The 21,595-nt window shown below is 40.0% G+C and overlaps 1 protein-coding gene across 4 annotated transcripts in view; it reads left to right on the forward strand.

The window, feature by feature from the left end:
* Positions 1 to 20,463, forward strand: part of ESRRG (estrogen related receptor gamma) — a 509,743-nt gene extending 489,280 nt beyond the window's left edge. For all 4 annotated transcript variants that reach the window (XM_066618961.1, XM_066618952.1, XM_066618969.1 and 1 more), the window contains exons 6-7: positions 6,077 to 6,346; positions 16,583 to 20,463. In XM_066618961.1, coding sequence (XP_066475058.1) covers positions 6,077 to 6,346; positions 16,583 to 16,827 — 515 coding nt within the window. In that variant the 3' untranslated portion in view covers positions 16,828 to 20,463. The remainder of the gene's footprint in view (positions 1 to 6,076; positions 6,347 to 16,582) is intronic.
* Positions 20,464 to 21,595: the final 1,132 nt, after the last annotated feature.

Below are 21,595 nucleotides of genomic sequence, written 5' to 3' on the forward strand. Positions count from 1 at the left end.
TGCATGTGGCTTCAGTGGTGTGGCTGCATTAGCAGGTGCTGGGGGGATTTAGGTAGGACTGGGCTGTGAATAGCATGTATGAGCCAACCCTAACTCTACAAGTCACTTGTAAAGGTTCTAAAATGTCAGAATTATGTTTAAAGGTAAAGGCTATAAAATGTCAGAATTATGTTTATAATTTCAACTCCCCAAGGCTGTGCAGGGCCACAATTTAGATCCACTACAGTATAAACACAGAGTTTGCCATACATAGAACCTCTCCTTTTCCATTCAGTAATTAGGAGAATGCTTCATGCACACAATGCAGATTCCCTATGCACGTGTGAGAAGCTAGTAGTATGCTTTGTTCACAATCATAACGAGGAAGTTAATAAATAAATAAACGAGGAAGTCAAATAAATGGAGAAGTCAGTGGATCTGCCTGCAACATGTGAGGGAAAGGAACCTTAGCTCAGCAGCACAGCACATGGTTTGCATGTTCAGGGTCCCAGGCTCAATCCTTGGCAGCATCTCCAAGCAGCGCTGGGAAAGGCTGAACCCACAAGTCCCACTGCCAGTCAGAGTAGATATGACTGGCCTAAATGGACCAATCATCTGACTCAGCATTAGGCATGTTCATCTGTGTCCCAGATCTCAGACAGAAGTAAGTTTGTCAGGGAGAAATTGTATCTGTAGAAGCAATCACTGGCATCCTAGGGTCCTAACAACTTAACCCAGCAGTTCCCAAACTTACCACTGCTGCAACACCCTGAAAAACTGGAAGTGAATGACAGTGATGTGAAATGCGTCATGCAGTGATGTAGCTGCCATTCACTTCCAGTTTGGAGGCCTAATGGGAGCCTCTAAACCAGGGGTGCCCAAACCCTGGCTCGGGGGCCATTTGTGACCCTCAGGGGCTCCCAAGCAGGCCCGCAGGGAGCCCCCAGTCTCCAATGAGCCTCTGGCCCTCCAGAGACTTGCTGGAGCCCGTGCTGGCCCAACACAACTGCTTTCAGCATGAAGACGACTGTTCGATCTTCCACCTGAGCTGTGGGTTGAGGGCGCCCTCCGCTACTTGCTGTTTCACATCTGTGATGCAGCAGTGGCAGCAAAGCAAAGGCTGGCCTTCCTTTGTGCAAGGCCTTTTATAGGCCTTGAACTATTGCAAGACCTTCATTCATTCATATAGGTTCCATCTCTAATATATTCATTTAGGTAAATTTATTCAAATTATAAATGAAAATTAATTCTTTTTTCCCCGCCCCCAACACAGTGTCAAAGAGATGATGTGGCCCTCCTGCCAAAATGTTTGGACACCTCTGCTCTAAACAGTAAGAGGGTCAGACCGGGCAGGAGGGCTTTTCACAGTGTGCGGTTATGGGGTGTTGCATCTCTGCCTGCTGCACTGAGCCTCTTGCCGCTGTCTGGAGCCTCATGCCACAGTCTCACTGCTTGGTAGCAGATGACCTGCAACACCCCTGCAAGTGCCTCATGTCACGACGCACGGATTGGGAACCACTGACTTAACCCCTTGCCAACTATCTTGTAACAGTGTGACAAAAACAAAGCACAACACATACAAAAACATGTTGAGGGCACTGTAGGCTACCACAGACATGCCTTTAATGTCTATGAAATCTTCATAACTGTGAAGGTATCTTTGGACATGTGAATAATCAAGGACACAACCCTGTACGCACTTTCCTGGGCGTAAGCCCCATTGACTGTAATGGGACTTACTTCTGAGTAGACAGGCATAGGATTGGGCTGTGAGGCAGTTTACCACGAAGATCTGTGTAGTACAAAATACAAAACTAAGAGCCTGTGATCTACACTGCATGCTATGAGAGAATACTTCTATAAACAATACTTTGGAATTCATGTCACTACAAGGAATACTGCAGAGGTATCAGTCAGTAGCAAACACTAAGGACTTTGCTACTCATTTATTTCTCACTTCTGATGAGTGTTAGTTTTATGGACATGAGTGAGAGGGAGAAAAAATTAGCAACTGCTAAGTTATTCAATCAGCTGCTTCTCAGTGCACAGTTAGTGATATCAGCGAGTCATTATAGTATAATTACAATTGGAGTATAAGGTGCAGTTTGTTGCAAAGTCTCTATTTATAGTAAGGACAGCACAGCATTGCATTCTACTCAAGGAAAAAGTAATGTGGGTATGAGGGATGGTGTGGGGGGGGGGGAGAAGGAACCAGCAAATCAGTGCCATTGTTGAACATTGTGGCTATTAGAAGAAACTAGATAGATTTACAATGCATTCCACTCAGCGATGCAAAAATGGCACAGAAGAGAATGCCTACCAGGGGTTAAGTTCTTATGCCTGCACTGCAGCCTATTTCTGTCAACACTGGGCACGGGAAACAAACATTTATGCTTCGTGAAATGGAAGTGTATTTTTGAAGACTAGCCGTCAGATATTTTTTGCCCTTCACACTTTCAAATGCTTAGCCTTTTTTGTAAGTTGACTGCAAAATGCATCCATTTGCCAGCCCCCCCCCCCGCACCAAAAGAGTAGGGGGAATAACTCCCCTCCCCCTTGACAAGTGCCCATGGCATCATTGTCAAGTACACAAGCTTCAAGTAGAAGATGGCAGGAGAGCTGGCACAGAACATGCTTACTTCAAGCCTATTACCTCCGGGGTACCTGACTCCTGAGAAGCTTTTCAATCCTTACAAATGACGTTATTCCAGACTGTCATCTAGTTTATTTGGAACACACTGTCTTGCAGATAAACATGCTATTTAACTGCAGGTCGAGGTACAGAGTCATTCTGTTAGCAAAATGCCTGGGATACATTAAATGGCACTGACGTGCAGAGGGAGACGGAGAGAGATCAGAGTTGTCACCAGGATGTGTGGAATTGCTCTGCCCGGGGGGGGGGGGGAAATGCACCACCGCATATTGAAGTGTATTTTTAAAAGCCATAATATAGTTGAACATTTAAAACCATGACCTGTCAGATGCTAAGGATTAAGGTGCTATGTAATATAGAACACAAAGGTCAGGAATGCACTGGGAAGGCAGCCTCATCTATATCTTGGGAAACAGCTCAGTGGCAAGGGGCTCTTGACAATGTTAACTAGGTTTAGATAGCCAGAAATGTGTTTATAGACATTTGTGGGGTTTCATTTCCTATGAGAGAAAAAGTCACTTGTCCCAAAATATGAAGACATGAATATTCTTGTTCCTGTTAGTGTCTCAAATTATGATTTTGTCCCAACTGTAATCCTGATTTATTTACATTCATACTCAATTGTAATCTCCTTGTTTTACCTGCTTCAATAATGAGTCCTCCATCCTTCGCTTCTGTTGGATAGTCACAGTGGACCACGTAACTATACCAATGATAACCAAGGAATGTGACATTTTCTCATAAAACTGCAGAATCCTGTCTACTATACTTGGTTTTGTGTAGGAAAAGTAATTAACAGCCCAATCCTATCCACACTTTCCTGGGAGTAAGCCCCATTGACTCTAATGGGACTTACTTCTGAGTAGACATGCATAGGATTGGGTTCTAAGTCATTAACTTTAGAGTTAATTTTCAAAAGAAAGTTTGTTTCTAAAGTAGTTTAGAGGGTTTTTTAGATCAGCTAATATAGATTTGTCATTCATATGTCAAGTACAAAGTGTTTCTTGTGAAAAATAGTGCTGCCCTGTGAAAACCTATGGAACCCAATTATTATGAACACTCTAAAGAAATCAAAAGCAATTGACCATTTGTAAAATCTAACCCAATGTCCCTTATAAACATATAACAGTAGTGTGCCCTGCTTTGGGGCTAGTCGTTGTCTGCTACTGTAATTATCTGAGTAAAGTACATTGTAATTTATTTTTTAAAGAAAACTGCAGACACAAGTTGGTACATAAATAAAAGCAGGAGTTGGGAGGTTTCTGGGGAAAAAAAAACAAAAAAGGAAACTATTGCAAATTAAACTGCTTTTGTGATCAAAAGAGATTTTATTACCTTTTGCTTAATTAAATCCCCCAGAAGTGTGTGAAACATTGTTATGCTTAAAAAAATTGTTACTTTGTAAATCGTAGGGACAAAAGGGCTCTACTGCAACTTTAAAGTTTCCGTGCACGTAAATGTCAATAGAGTGCCTTCTCCATCATCAGCACTAAATTCACATTGATGCCTCTTTTCTTCTCTGTATTGATCCTTCCATGAGAACGTAGATTTGTATCTGTTAATTAATGCGTCCTGAAACAGCGTTTGTATTAATCAGGCAGATAAGAAAAATTGGATGCCTGCACCCTCATGACAACCGTAAAAGTGCTGGCCCTGATAAAAATCATGGACGGACCTCAATAAAAAAGTTCCTCCTTCCACTCAATAAACTAATCATCCTGCTTTTAATTATTCGGCAGAAAGATGTGTGGAGATTGGAGAATGTGTAAATCTATTTACTAACAGCAGTGTCTGGGAGGGAGAATGGGGCTGTCACAGGACACTGCTGCAGGCTACATTCTCTGTCCATCTGCTGCAGCAGAAAAACTAGTTCTTGAGAGAGGGAGGAAAAGGACAGCAATGTTGGAGCTAATTGAAAATATGCATTCCTCTTTAGAGCCTTTCAGATTATTATTTCTGTTCCATTTCCTTCCATTTCCAGTGAGAAGAGTGGGAGTCTTCATTGTCATCTTTCTGAGAGGCTTTGCGGAGATTTTGTTGCTCTTGTTCTGAAGGCGCTAAAAATGTCCTTTGATCACAGGGCACAGAACAGTATAGAAATAAAAAGAACGAAAAATAACAATGTCCATTTAGGCATTTCAGTCTTAATGTGTGCCTCCCAAATCTGAGACATTTATTTTTTTGTTTTATTTTAATAGGGTCACTTCTGAATGGTGCAGTGGGCCAAATCTAAATGATTTTTTTAAAAAATTATCTTGTTTTCTTATTATATATACCTATTGTAAACTGGAAGGAGGGCGATGTGTTTAAGGCTAAATGAGCAACAAAATCAGGCTGTTCTTTTTGCTGAATCCTTGTCAAAGCACATGTAAGCAGCTCTGTAAACAAGTAACTGTGAAAGCTTTAGACATTTCTTAAGACCCCCTTAAGAAAAGCTTGACTAATCCCCTTTGATGATTTTATTAAGTATTTGTGTTTGCTGGTGCCAACTGGCAAACCACTACATTTCACCAACAGGCCAGGAAATCGCTTCTTCGCTGGCACCTTATGTAGTTGGGGGATATTAGCAGTCGGAGATAATAAATTAACAGTTACTGCAAACAGGAACCTGAAAAAGTGTGACAGTTAAGATTGCCCTTAGTGATCCTGTTAGGAAGGAGTGTGTATGTATGTGTGTGTGTACATAACAAAAGCAAAACGTAAATTCATTAAGAAGCATTATTACATTTTCACTCTCTCAAAAATGATGGTGTGATTACTATTCACTTGGCACTTTAACGTGCCATCCTGTTATTTCAGCAACCGTAGTTGAGGCAGAAACCATTATAGAAGTAATTAGTGTCTTTTCTGAAGAGGGTAGGTCTTGCTTCAGTTTCTGCTGAGGTTGAAGTTCACAGAACACTTTGCTTGTTGTGCTCATCACCTTAATTCTATTAAGGTATCAGATTCTTCCCCTTGAAAATGTCTTTTCTTTTTTCCTCTCAAAAAGCCCCTATATCCTCCCCCCCCCATACACCCTAACATCTATGGTCTGTCTTCTACCAGCCACTACAAATGTTGCAAAATTACAAAGCCATTTTATCTAAATGATTTTAACACCTTCTAATCAGCAGATGATATCCGATCAGTCTTGGTACGAAAGGTGTTTAGAATATATTTGAAAATATGTATTTTCAAACAGTGGAAAGAGACTATGTAGCTACCAAAGCCTCCCCCCCCCCATTTTAAAGCAACTACAAAGATGGACACATCCAAGTTTACTTGATGAAGCTTTTTACTGTAATTATGCTGCTTGATCTTGGAGCTCAGGTAGGGTGGAATTCATTGATACAGTTTTATATCATACATAATAACAACAAGCAGGAAAAAAATGTTGTAATGTAGAATTATGATAGCCCTGGACCATTTTAATTATGTGTCTATGTACTTTCCCTCCTGGTTTAGGATTTTCCACTTTATCGCTTGCTGACCAGATGAGCCTCCTGCAAAGTGCTTGGATGGAGATTTTGATTCTGGGCGTTGTATACCGATCACTTTCTTTTGAAGATGAGCTTGTTTATGCTGAAGATTATATTATGGATGAAGACCAGTCCAAGTTAGCAGGCCTTCTTGACCTCAACAATGCCATCCTGCAACTGGTAAAAAAATACAAGAGCATGAAGCTGGAGAAGGAAGAGTTTGTCACCCTCAAAGCTATCGCGCTTGCTAATTCAGGTTGGCAGATTGGCATGACAGCTCATGTCATTTTTTCCCCTTCCCTTAATACCTTCTGCATGATGGTTTCTAAACATGACATTAGGAATAAACAATTTTTAATCGTGCTACAGCAGGACGGTGCTGAATGGCCAGAAATAAGATAGTTCAAATTAAGGGAAGATCTTTATGATTATGAGTATTTGTTACATAGGCTTCCAATTTGGTTAAAGGATGCCAGAACATTTGGAAGATATTAAGAGCAAAGATGATTTTTCAATAAACGTAAATGTTGTTCTCCTTAAATCCATTTCATAATCCAGATAAGTCTAATCAGTTTTCTGAAACTCAATAGAATGGATGGGGCCATGACTAAATGTAATATATGATCTACTTCAATCCAGCTACTAAACACAGTGAACTCAATAAGGTGAACTCGGGTTTTATCAGGAGAGGGAGCAAATCACTGTTTAATCTTACAGGGTAAGAAACCGTACAAATTTGATTTTTATGGCAGATGTTGAACAGATAGATATAATTTGTCCAGAAGGGGTTAAGAAATCAAGGAAGGATTCTTCTCTGCATTTGAACTCAAAAGTGCTGAAGCAGTGAGCCGGTGTCTGATAAGTTAAAAAATCGTTTGTTCTTTGTTGTTTTTTCTTTTGTGCCTCCCTAATGCTTTATTGTGGTCTTAAGTCCCTTTTAGCATTTGCATAAAGTTCATGATAGATCCCTCTTTAATGACGTGCCGATCATTAGATACCTGTGTGTCAATAACATGCTCTGATGCTATGTACCATTGACAGTCACACCGTGCCCCTCCATCTGCTTTTGTTTTGACCCTATCTTTGAACTTTATCTTGGTTGCTGGCCAGTAGTTTTCCCTTTAATTACAAGAAGGAAACTGTCAATAAAATCTGTTAAATGGGATGCAATGAGTGGCTTGAATGGGCGGACGGCTATTTGTTCAAATTCTGCAGCATTCAAGGTATTGACAGTTTGTTTTCTGGGGCCATATGTGACGATCAATCTCAGGCTGGGCTCAGCCGCGCTGAAAAATGAAAAACCAGATTGCTTTTGCTTACTTGTGGATGACGATTTGTGATTTGGCGCGGTCCTAGTGAGATGAGACCTTCTGCCCAAATTGCCCCCCCGAGAGCCAGGATGCGTGACTGTTTTTAGAAATAATTTTTTAATTGATTTTGTAATTAACAGTTCATCTACAATATTGATGCATGAATCCTCAGATTGATAGGAGGAAAATTGTTTTCAACAATGAAGTTGCACTTTCCTATTTATCTTCATAATGGGATCTAGTGTTTTGCATTTTTAATTGGGATTTTAATTTAAAATAAAAACAAGACATTACATTTAATAAACAAATTCCTTTCTCCTATTGATGTAGATATCATCAAGTTTTGTTTTTGATACACATTATAGTTCCGATGTCCATCTCAAACTCCATTGTGTTTGAAAGTTTACCTTATTTGTACCAGGAAGAATTTTGTTGTCTCCGATATGATATTATAAACCATTCTATTATGTACATATTATTGTCATTATCTCTTTTAGCTGCTGGTAAAGAGAGATATTTATAAAGCTAGAAACCAGCTCCAGTTTGCATTCAAATTTTCATTTCTGAACATTTTGTACAGCTGCTAACCTCTGCATATTTGGAGGTGATTGAGGCATTATTTCACTCTGACCTGCAGAGATTTAATATGACATTCATTGAAATTATCAGCTTAGCATAAACATCTGGCTTGATTCAATAATAATTAATGCTCTTTTGTGCTCTAAATCGGTGAACTGATTTCATAGTAACCTTCCCTCCCTCCCTGTTCCACCAATGTATAAAACTATAGGGCTCACAAATCATAATTTGTGAAAGACAATAGATGAACATCTCTAAGAGTGGAATACAGTTCAGTTCTAGAAGAGAAGACTCAGATGCAGTCTTCCAATCTGACCTGATCCAGCATCTTCCCTGATACCTCCTGCTTTGAAGTGTAAGCAAACTGGATCAGAGGAGAGACTAGTGTAGGAGTGTCCCACTTGATTTTAATAGTAGGAGGCTGGCAAGATGTAGCTGGGCTCTTATCCTCTTTCTCTATGTCTTCTGGAATTTTGCATGCATCTAAAGTGCTACCTAGCTAAGCCCTAGAATCAGGTGGCTGGTGAAGAGGCAAGTTGCTTTTCCTAGCATGTCCCAGTATTCTTTGAAATGGTCTGCTTCTGAGCCCAAAGAGAGAAGTTTCCACCCTTCCTGATATCTGCAAAGGGAGTAACTTCCACCTCTGCATCATTTTATTTCTTATTCCACGCTTCCTCATTGAGTGCAAGAAACATACCAAGTCCTTCCCTCATTTATCCTATCAACCCCTCAACATAAGTTAGTTGAGAAATAGTGACCAAGATGTCATTTGTTCCTATTACTACTGAGAGATGTCAGTCCTCAAGTAGAATTGACATTAGCAATAGCAAACCATCATTTGCTCTTCTTAGCTAATTGATGTGATCATCAGTATTACCACAGATAATTATAATTAGATGGTAGGATCCTGACTAGTGATTCCCTTCAAGAGTTCACTCCATGAATGGATGGAATGTTCTATATATATAGGCCCTATCAAGTATTCTGAAAATGCTGTAGAAAATCCCCATTCTCAGCTCTGCAATGTGTGTAAGAAACAATTTGGCACCAATGAGTGCTTTGTTTACTCATGCAGAAAAAATGCTTTTGAATATTTTCCAAAGCATGTATGTACCAATTACTTCAGGCATACAGGCAGGTGACTGTTTGCAGCATAATAAAAGGTATTCTGTCTGTCTCTTAGTGCTCTTACTAAGTGCTCCCATTTATTGATTGGGAAATGCCAGATGGAAAGATGCAGATTCACAGCTTTTGTTTTTTTTAATTCATCAAGATACAGAAATTTGTAGTTTGGGGCTTAAGGCTTTTTTAAAAGCTTTGCATTGCCAATCAGCTCAAGTGCTTCTGAATTTCAAATTCCATTTGCACACCTGATCCACAATAACTTCTCTCATTGATTGGACCCTTAAAAAACTGCATGTGATACCAAATAGGAGACCCCTAGACTGGAAAGAGAGCCTTCAAAAAGTGGTCAGGTTTAAACCTGCTAGGTTAGTCCACTTTAAAGTGGAGAAAAGCTTAACCTAAAGATCCAGTAGTTCCTGTTGGGGTGGTGATCTGGAGACACAGGTTGTAATCCTATACACACTTTCCTAGTTCAAGCTCTATTGAACACAATGGGACTTTCTTCTGAGTAGATATGCACAGGATTGTGTTCACAATGACAGATGAAGCAGACAATTATGAGATTGGTCAACTCCAAGTAGGTTGTCTGAGAGCAATGAAACAAGAGAAAGCAGGTATGTGTAGCTCTACAGCAGCTGGTCTCTAGCAACAAACTGTTCAGACTGAAGAGCCAAGCCAAAATTGGAGACTTTCTAGGAAGAAAAAAACCTCACTGGCCTCTTATGTCACTAACAGCGCAATCCTATCTTGCACTGGAACAGACAGGCCAGGAGGCCTGCACTGTATGCAGCACAAGATTTGGGCCAGAAGTGGCTCAGCCGGAGTCAAGGGGAAACTCTTCCCCTTACCCCCAGGTAACCACCATGGCCCCAATGGGTCTCTTAGGGCTTGTGCCACCTCAGGAGGTAGCATAAGTCCAAGGAGAATGGAGTGGCTTCAAGCCACTTCACACTGCTTGGGGACCAGGGTTTGGGTCCTACATAACAGCCAGGTTCCAGCCCCGCCTCCCACTCCCCACCCACCCTGGGACCACCCTCCGACTGCCCTCACCAGCCCGGAATGCCTCCCTTCCTTCTCCTCCCTGTTCTCCCCAGACCCCTGTGTCAGTCAAGCTCAGCCAACACAACCCTCCATCCCCAGGTTGGTATGGAGGCTAGATGCAGTATCAGTGGGCCAGTGCGTGTCTCTGTGCCAGTCCAGCCGAGGAGGCACAAACATGCTTTACAGCACACTTGCAACCCTCCTTGGCCGGCGCAAAGGACTTGTGCCTGCCTAAACAAGAGGTAGGATTGTGCCCTAAATACCATTCAGTCAGTAAGCTGCCAGCACTCCTGACCAGCTGCATTTATGACCCTCAAATGAGGCAGAGGCAGTATAGCAGTTTCTTCTTCTGGTGAGCTGTCCACATGTTAGAGGAAGATGCTTCATTGGGGCTACCAAAGTTGCTGTTCTGAGATCATCAGTGCTTTACAGTTCTACTCAAGATACAACAGACATTTAGTACATTGTGACGCAGTCCTAACCAACTTTCCAGCACCGAGGTAAGGGCAGTACAGCTCTGAGGTAAGGGAACAAGCATTCCCTTACCTTGACGAGACCTCCGTGACTGCTACCCAACTGAGGATGCAGCACACACCCCATTGGCACAGCTATGCCAGTGCTGGAAAGTGGGTTAGGATTTGGGCCCGTGTTGTGTTATTGCAGAATTTAGACTTCTTTCACTCCTTCTGTTGGACCAGGTTTGTGCAAATGCCTGACTCATTCAAGGATGGAAGTTCTTTCTTGGCCATGTAGCAAGTTCATTGGGATCTAGGACAGTCCTAATGAAACCAGCATAGATCCTAGCATGTTTGAATCAATTCATCAATCCTACATATTGTTAATGCAACCTATTTTATTGCTTTTGGTGATGACGATCCTACCTCTGAGATCTATCCAAATATCATCTTTCCTTATTGGTTATTCTGTTTTTGCCACCCTGAGCAGGGTACTCCATTTCTATTATCTTCAGTATTTCAAAAATTGGTCACATGCTTAGTCTTTATCATTCATCGTTAAGAAAAGCAGGCACTGCAAAAGAAAGTTCCATCAGAAGAATTGGTAAAGAGGGCTTTCTAAATTGCATCCTAATCCATCTCAGGTGGTGGATTAGGATACAGTTTGATTGGGTCCTTAATCTGGGTGATGGTGGTTGAATGATCAGAGAGAACTCTTGTTCTTTACCAAGAAAGGTTACCAAGGTGAAAGGTTAGAGTATGCCTTCGTGGATCTGCAGTGGTCTCTGGAATAGGTTGTTGATCCCTGCCACTACTTAACACATATTTTTGTTCACTGACAAAGAACAAGGGTTCTTCCTCGTCTTCAGCCACCACACCAGTCCAGTTTCCAAACTGACCAGCATGGTGGCTGATGGAGAAGAAGAACCCTCTTTCCACCGATTGTGAATCCAGTTATGTTGAACCACTGCACCTGTGCAGTAGCTTCCAGGGGGTAGTGGAAATGGAAATAGTGCTAGTCACTGGAGGCTGACATGGAAGAATACAAGCCCTTCTTCCAAGTCCATTACTAATAAGAGAATAATCCTCACCTTGCATACCCCCTCCCAGTCTATATCCCTGAATATAGTGGTGTTGTGGGCTGCTCTTACCATCTTTGGATTCCAGCAGCAAAACGGCTAGTGCCAGGTTTGATGTTAGAATCATCTTACACCCCAATATTTTATCTAACAAACCATCTGAAATATCTAATTCTTTGGAAGTAAATTAAAGCACCGTGTTTCAAGATATTCTTTCTACATTCACAAGAAGACTTGAGATTGCAGTTTTCAGAGGCCCTCTTCGAAACAGATCATATCACCGCATAAACTAACTGTGCTTTATTCAGAGCAATTTAATAATCCCTATGTCTCAGGCCTACTTTGTAATGGTCCCCTTTAATTATCCATTTGTATGCGAATGCTCTACATCACAAATCTCTAGTTTCAAATGTTATATTCAGGTTATATTCAGACTCTCCTGGTTTTATGCATCCCTTGAACTCCAGAAACCCTTTCCCATGCCTTCATTCCTACTCTATGTGGAAGATCCTAATGTGGGATTTGTGAAGTTGTCACTGACAGCCCAATCTTCACAGGACTGGCCATGCCACAATGCAGCAGTGCCAAAATGACCAACGCTGTATCTTGTGTGGACAGGGAGGCAACTGGAGGTTACCTCGGGGTAAAGGAACATTTGTTCCCCTATCCTGGGTCAACCCCCAGCAGCTGCTATGGGTCTACTCAAATGCATGCCAGCTCAACTGCTGGCACAGAACCAAGTAGCCTTTTGTAGGGCATTCAGGCCTGGGAGGGGGGGCAGCATGCAGTGGCAGCATCTGCAGTCCCCACCCCCCCTCCCGGGCCCAAACCACTCTCCTCCCTCCAGTTTCAACCCATCCCTGCCTTCCCCTGCCCTGTTCCACCTCCTCACCACTGGACACTGTACTTATCCTGTCTGGCAGCCAGTCTCCTTCCTACCAGTGTGAGAGGCCACTGCCTGCCTGCGCAGGCCTCAGCACTGGAAGCAACTACTGCAGGGCCTTCACGAAATGCTTTACCACACTTTCGTGACAGCCATCTCTCAGGCAGCATGCATATGACCAGCGCTGCAGGAGCTCAGGTTTGGGCCATGAATGTTATCTCAAGCAAAACTCAGAACAAATTTAGAAGGCTCTGCTCAGGAGAAACACCTTTAGAATCATTGAAAAAATGTAAAGAAATTCAATAAGAAGATTTGCAGAAATTGTGGGAGGAGTAGTTTTATGTATTTAGGCCTGTGGGGGGGGGGGTATAGTTCATATCTGTATTGGTGCCAAATTTTGCACAAAGTTAAATCTGAAGCCAGCTTGGATAATTTGTTATTATGAGCAAACATCTTTAGGAATTTGAAGGCAAGTCACATATGAAGTGGCATTTTACTGAGTCAGACCATTGGTCCATCTAGCTGAGTACTCTCAACACTGGCATGCATCACCTCTCCAGGCAGGATTTTTTTCTCTCTGTAACACATTAGAGCAGTGGCATCACTGGGGTTGGCATCAGCTGGTATGGGAGCTCAGCTCGTCACCCCTATAATGGACCTCCTCCCATGCAGTGGGAGGGGCAAAACCCCAGGCAGTGGGCTTGGTGGTGTACCATTGCCCAGCCCCCACTGGTTCTTTGGCTATAACAGAGATATTTCAATGCAGTTTGTTTTGTTTCAAAGCTGATTCCAGAACTGAGGTACCTGAAGGTTGCCACAGCTTCCAGTTCCTTCAGATCATTTGCATTCTTCCCCTCCATTACCAAAGTGCGTTTGCAAATTGATAAAATATTGCAGAAAAGCATTCAGTATTTTTTTTTTGTCCTGTGTTTTACTAATACATGCACTCTTGTGCATTGGTAAAACACCAACAAAAAAGAATAGTAATACATCTATCCATCAAATCTATTTATTTATAGAATTTATACCCCGCTAAGGGCACTCAAGGCAGCTACAAATAAAACAATACTAAAAACATTGAGATGTGATATTAAATTCTACAGGCAGGGCACCACCACTGAGAAGGCCCTATTTCTTGCTGCCATCCCCCTCACCTCCACTGGTGGTGGCACAGTTAGAAGGGCCCCTTCGGATGACCTGAGAGGACGGGTTGAACTGAATCAATTCAATTGTATGGATTGTATCAAATCAAGATTGCTTTTTGCAGTGTTTTATTAACGTAAAAAAATGCACATGTGAATCAGCAAAATAGCACATAAAAATAGCATATATGCTATCATGTTTACATTAAGATTTGTTTTTACAGTATTATCAGTGTGAACATGCACACTAGAAATGTAGAGTAAGGGTAGAAGAATGGATAAATTAAAAGGGACAAAATGCTACAGCAAACTGGGCATGAAATCCAACATTAAAATATTCTAGCGTGTGCTCTTTTTTCCCTTTTAATCAGTTCTACTTGAGGAGAAAATATGTAATTCAGTATTATGAAAATTGGAGGCTAATTTTGTAAGCATCCCTCACTGGTGAATAATTCTGGATCTGAGGCTTGGTCAACAAACAACTGCATTTAAAACAGTTCCTCAAAGTACTCCCCTGAAATATGTCTCAGGCAGCACACATGTCCTAATTCTTGCCTGTACAAGTACTTCATGCTAACTTCCTCTACCCTGTGGTATTCAGTTCATGCCTCCCCACCTTATCTTTCAACATGCCCATCCCACCAGTCTTCTCTTCTTTTCCTTTCTCTAACTCTCTAACACTCGCTAGTGTTGCTATTGTCAGGCAGAAAATGAGGACATAGGAGAATCAGAGAGACTGTTTCTAAACTAGTTTTGTGCTGCAGTTCCCAACACTGTTTAAAACCGATCTGTAATTTTGTATCCTTAAAAATTCCCCATATATAGAACAGTATTATATAAATAATTTCCTCAGCTGAATTTTTAAAAATGTACATTTCCATACTGGACAATGAATTTCTATAGCAGTCTGCACAATACTGTAACAGATTTCTTAGTGCATGTGTTCATTATAATCCAGATTTATTAAACATGTGAAATTCCCTTAGGAGTCCATTATGTGTAATAACAGATAAACTGTCATCAGGATCAATAAAATGTACTAAATGATAGCAACTTATACATAATTAAGTGCCTTTTTTTAAAAGAGATGATGATGTAATCCACCCCCCCCCCCCCGGATTTCAGTTTACACATTATTTTATAAATTATTTGTTTACAATTCCTTGTTAACCTTTTAGTTGTCAGTCTGTTTCAGGAGGATTCTTCAAATATTTAACATTTCATACTCTACTAATCCTTGTAGGAATCAAAGTTGCTAAAATAATTTCACTTATCAGATGGGATCCAGCTACTTTAGGGGCATGTCTTTTATTTTCCTTACAAGAAAAGATTTCTATGCCCACCAGGGTTGTGGAGAAGCTGCTGTTCATAAAACAAGATTCAATCCCATTTGGGTATACAAAAGTGGTTGCATTTTTTTCTCTGGCTAGGGGCTTATATGTATTGAAAACTATATGTGCTCTTTGCTTGGTATTGCAAACCGTGGGCCAAATCCTATCCAATTTTCTAGGGCTGGTGCAGGCATGCCAGTAGGGCATGTACTGCATCCTGTGGTAGGGGGGCAGTCATGGAGCCTCCTCCAGGTAAGATAATGTTTGTTGCCTTTCCTTGGGGTTGCATTGTGGCTGTACCAACACTGAAAAGTTGGATAGGATTGGGCCCTGTGTTGTCATAGTTGACAGCACGGTAAAAGGACTTGTATATCAGGAAAAAAATCAGACTGTTCCCATGGTAAGAAAAACAAACCTATCGGTATCATTGCCTTACAGCACAAGTAGAGACATGTTATGTGGTTATGCGTTTTCTCCAAGGGGCAACAGCAGCTTAGGTAGAAATTTAATTCAGGAAATGGTACAGGAGGAAAATGGGTTAAACTTCCCTTCCCAATATTGCAGTCCTAATTCAATTCCCACTCCACAACAGTTTTCAGTGTGAAACCTGGTCATGGATCTCCCATTCTAAGTCTAGTTTCACTCATAGTACGGTACAGTAGACAGCAGATGAGTTTTAGACCAAGGCAAGGTAAAGTACAACTATACAATGGGTACAACTGGATAGCCCTTGCTTGTACTTCTGGTTGAAAGTTCATGGATAAAACTGAGACCAATTTTTCCAAGAAATAATATATTGATTGCACAGCTCATGCTAGTCCATGCAGTCCAACCTGAGGTGCAATCATGAGTGTTCATCTGAAGCTGTCTTACTCTAACCCAAAACATTAGTTCATCTAACCCAGCACAGTTCATTCTGAGCAGCAGTGATTTCAAGAGGCAGAGGTCTTCAGGGCTTCATGTCTCTGAACTGTGAAACACCGCAATACCTGGCATAAAATTAGAACTGGATGAATTTTTCTCTCTGAGAAACTCACCCTGCTGTACAGGTACAGAAAGTATTCAGCAAAGTAGTCTTGATCTGTGTACATTCAGGATTGGTGCTTTAGTGTCCCAGTTACTCCAATCCTATACATACTTTAGTAAGCCCCATTGAGCACAACCTGACTTACTTTCTGAGTAGACCTGCCTAGAATTACACTGCAAGTCTTCTGCATATCTAAGAAATACATTCTGACAATATTCATGCAAGTTTCAATGCTAGTTTCTCTTAATCTATATAAACCAAGCACATTTACAGGGAGCAATTACGCGTTTGTAATTACACCAGAGACACAAACATTTTCCAGAAGGTCAATATGGTAATAAGTGGGTAATTATCTAACTTACTCATAAGAGAGCGCAGGAAATGCTGGGTAAATCCATGCAAATCCATAAACAATTATTGTGCTGTTACTTAGTGCAAGTTACAGTCTAGAGCATTGGCGTTGTAATCCTGCTTTCTGGCATGAAAATTGAAAACCGCTGTTGTTCCTTTTGTGTTGCAGACTCAATGCACATAGAAGATGTCGAAGCAGTTCAGAAACTTCAAGATGTCTTACATGAGGCGCTGCAGGATTACGAGGCTGGGCAGCATATGGAAGACCCGCGCCGGGCTGGCAAGATGCTGATGACTCTGCCGCTGCTGAGGCAAACCTCAACGAAGGCTGTGCAGCATTTCTACAACATCAAACTGGAAGGCAAAGTCCCCATGCATAAACTTTTTTTGGAAATGCTGGAGGCCAAGGTCTGACTAAAGCATCTTGGGCCTTCCAGTTAAGCACGCTGAAATTTTAACAAAAGGGAAGAATTTTAACAAACAGGAAAACCATGGGCAAAGCAACTTGAGTGTTTAATTTAAGGAAACTAAAATGACTGCACTGATAACTTCGCAGCAAGACTGAGAAGCAGCTTTCACCTCTTTATCTTCTATGTCTTCTTTGATGCCGTTTTTCTTCTTCGGTTCTCTCTTTTACTATACGTATTTTTTCTTTTCTTTGGTATTTTTTTTCTCTTCGCTGCTGAATCTTTTAAAAGAGGTCTCTAATACAAGAGAGATGGAAGCCAGGCCTGCCAAAGGATGGAAATCCATAATATGGATGCCAGTGAACTTATGACGAACCACAATACCCCAATGACAAAGGAATCAAAAGAAAACCACTGTACGCACTAGTACAGTACAACACGATGAACTGACTGAATGCAGTATTAGGTTTCACAAGAGCAGCCTCTCATTAGGCAACTTCGATGACAATACATTGGCTGCTTCTTATCATTGCATTTTCCATCTAGATCAGTTACAGCCATTTGATTCCTTAATTGTTTTTTCAAGTCTTCCAGATATTTCTTAGGTTAGCTACGATGTAACTTTTTCAGGGAATAGTTTGAGCTTTATTCATTCATGCAATACTAAAGAGAAAAAAAAGATAAATAAATACTGCATTTTTTTGTGCTGGCTTGAACAATGAACATTAATGAAGGACAAATGAATCCTGAAGGAAGATTTTTTTAAGCAAAATGTTTTGGTTCTTCTTACGAATGGGAGATTTTTTTCTACCAGCTTTACCACTTTTCAGCCATTTGTTAACGTGGGAATAAATTCTTACTCAAGCAATAGTTAAAGGGAAGGTGCATATTATCACGGATGCAATTTATGTTGTGTGCCAGTCTGGTCCAAGACATCCTGTTTCTTCTCATGAGCTCCAATGTACACCTAAGTGTTCACTGAAACAAAGGATTAGATTACACCTACAGTATATCTGAGTAGTCATATAAAGATGCCATGTCAAATAGAAATCTAAAAACATATTAGTAAAGCACCTCTGTATGGCCAAGATACAGTTGCAACATATTGTGTGTTAATTTATCGACCTGACCAGGCATTTCCAAAAAAACATGGACTTCGTGAAAGTCCAGTCCACCTCAGCTAGCAATAAGGCAAAATCAGATATCAGAATAGTCAGCCTCTGACCAAATTCAACAACTTAGTACTTCTACACATTATTTATTAATTTATTGAAAGGGAAAAAAAATGTTCGCTGGCAGATTGCCATTTTTAAACAGACAGCCTAACAAGTATATCTGCTTTTTCAACCAGTGTTTTCACAGCACGAAAAGTCGGTCAGTTTCAAGACTGTTAAGAGGTGTAATCTAATGTATAAACCAATTAGATGCCCCCAGAAAACTACAGTCACTGAATAACCAATTAAAAATAACCTCCATCAAATGCTATACCAATGTACCAGTGTTAGTAGCTGCTCCCTGTACTATGTGAACAACCTTATTCTATGTACACAAATGTAATTAAAATTGTAATCCTAACAAACAAAAGAAATGTAGTTCAGCTTTTCAATGTTTCATGTTTGCTGTGCTTTTTGGAATTTTTTATGTTGCATTCAAAGACTGTTGTCTTGTTCTTCTTGTGGTGCTTGAATTCTTGTGGTGTGTGCTTATAGACACAGGGTAGAATTAGAGACAATATTGGATGTAAAATTCCTCAGGAGACTACAGTAGTATATTCTATTCCTTCCGGTAATAAGGTTCTTCCTAGTGATAATTAAGAGATTGAGAAAAAAAAAATCCAAACAAGTACTCATTATGGACAGATACGCATTGAAATCATAATATTTTCAAAACAAGGGATAATTTCTGTAACAGTTTATTATAGAATACCTATGTATAGCGTAGAAATAAAACTTTGAATATTTCAAGATTATAGATAAGTCTAATTTTTAAATGCTGTATATATAGCTTTCATCCAATCATCTATCAGATGTTGTTATTAACTTGCTCTGTGTTGTTGCAAAACCTTTTTTTTAAAACGCAGACACGTTTCCAAGATTATTGCTATTTTGTGTGCTTTAAACGAAATACAGCAGGTTGATGGTACATCAACCTTGTGCTAGAAATACTGTGTATCTCTCTCATTAGCTATATGGGATTCTCTTGTAGATTGTGTTTTTCTCAGTAGAGAAGTGACTGTCGTGTGATCCTAGATAAATCATCATTAGCAATTCATTCAGTTGGCCAATAACTTGAAATTAATAGTGTGATAGGAGTTTGGAAATTGGACGTCCCTTTTGAAAAATGACAAAACCTTACAACTCCTGGGGGGAAAAAATGGTGCTGATTCTATAAAATTATTTATATATGTAAGAGTGCAGAAAAATTATTTTCCAGAAAATTTGTGCAGGGTTTAAGTTGCTACTGTTCAACTACACTATATATGTATATATAAATATCTAATATAAATATTGTTTTTGCTTATCACATTGAAGAACTTGGGTTTTCAGGGTCAATAGCCAATCAACACACTGATAAAAGAAGAGAATTTTTTTTTAAAAAAACACACACACAAAGACTTAAGAAAGATGGATATGTGTTTAAAGGAACACAGTGCAATTTTTAATTTTGGTCTTCAAATAATTTTCAGAGCTGCAATGAACAAATATCTCATGGTTGTACAAATATTAACTGATACACTGCACAGATGTTAAAATAACATTCATCTTAAACCTTGCTGGAAGAAATTTTCACAACAACCATTTATTTAACATGAAGTATTGGGTGAAGATTTCAATAAGGTGTATGTTTTAACTTATAAGAATTTAATTTAAAGAGCTGAATTCATCTAGAATTTCTTCCATACAAGCCCCACTGAAATGAAGGGGCATTGTGGAAAAAACTTTTGTGTTCTTGGTTGGCTGCCCCATTCCGTTCAGTGTGCAGGAGATATTTCTGATGGACTGTACTCTGGGCTATTTTTTTCTTTTCTTTTTTTTTGTTTTTGTTTTTTTGTTATTTAAAGCAATATGATTGTGTGACTCCTGGAAGTTACACATTTGTTTCAATCAAATCAGATTGTTGTATTTATTCCACTATTTTGCATTTAAATGCTAACATAAAAAGATATAAAAAATTAAAACTGCTATTTTTCTTATGGAAGAGAAAATGGGTGTTGGTAATTGTATTTTAATTATTTAAGGGTCTCTGTTTACCTGCCTAGGAAAACACTTTATGGCAGTCTTATTGTGCAAAGATCGCAAAAGAGGGGGAAAAAACTGAATTAAGCTGCTTATTATAATCCAGGAGTTGCATAATAACCAGTAGTAAAAACACAAATAAAAAAAATCATGTCTATAGCTGTAGATGGGCTTCACATCTGTAAAGCAATCAACTGTATATTTTTGTGATGTGTATCATACTGTGTGCTCCAACCAATGTCCATTTGTGTAAATGTATTTATTTTATATTGTATATATTGTTAAATGCAAAACGGAGATATGGTTCTGTAACTCCAATCGGTTCAGATGTGTAACTCAAATTATTATGCCTTTCAGGATGATGGTAGAGCAATATTAAACAAGCTTCCACTTTTAATTGCTTTTAATTTTTTTGTGCTGTGGATTTTGTTTTTTGTTTTTTTTCTCTTCTATATCAAGGAGTCAAATAAATGAGCATCATCTTTATTAGAACAGTAAACATTTATACCTTGAAGATAAAATGGGCTCATAGCTACGTGCTATATAAAGACTTGTCAAAATGAATTTCAACATAGTATAATAATTTTGCATACCCTTAAATACGCTGACTGTCTCGTAGTACATTAGAATTCATCCTGACAAGCACTTATTTAATCTTAAAACATTTCCACATCAAGCCACATTACTCAAAAATCATTGCCTCTCTGTCAGTGTCATAAAAGAAAAAATTCCTACTATGTAAGATCACATTCCTACTATCCACAAGTGGCTATATGTTTTCTTCATCAACAGCTGAATCCATTATTCCACTCCTAAAATGAGACTCTGTTTTTGCTCATCCTCATGCTCTTAAAAAGGAAAAAAAAAAGTCTCATTTGCAACAGAATGTACGGTTTGCAAACCCCAGTAGCCAGAAGAGTGATAATGTGGACTGGTGTTAATTATGATAAGCAAAAATTCTACAAGACCATATAAGAGCACTGCTTTGAATATAACAGGAAGCAGAATTCCAGATTCCAAATCAGAAATGTTGCATCTTTTTGCAATAGGGTCATCCTCCAATTCCTGAGGATTCTTCTAAAGCCATGACACAATTACAGTACTATATTTATGGGTCAATCCTATTCTTTGGCTCTGTTGCCAGACCTAGTATTCTGGTGGTGGAGCACACTTTGTGGTGTCACATACACCATCACTGAAGCATGTGTCTCCGCACATTTCCAGTGCTGAGGGGTACCCCACAGTGGCAGTGATAAGAAGCTCTGCTGACAGTGGTAAGTTGGTGGGGTGGGGATGAGTGAAACAGGGCGGATTGGGGGTGGGGGCATGTCAGAGACAGGAGGGAATGTATCCCAGCACAAGTGACTTGCGCTGGATGCTGTCTTCTCTGGAACCTCCCATCACACTCCCTTTGGCTTCCCTAGCACAGGTCTGAGAAGACCCATTGATGATTGATGGGCTTACAGAGAGGTAAGGGAAAATATTTCCCTCTCCCAAGTCTCCCAATTGACCACCCCCACCCCATTTCAGTTCAGCTGC

This window comes from Tiliqua scincoides, chromosome 1, assembly GCF_035046505.1.
Source record: "Tiliqua scincoides isolate rTilSci1 chromosome 1, rTilSci1.hap2, whole genome shotgun sequence".
NCBI classification, from domain to species: Eukaryota; Metazoa; Chordata; class Lepidosauria; order Squamata; family Scincidae; genus Tiliqua; species Tiliqua scincoides.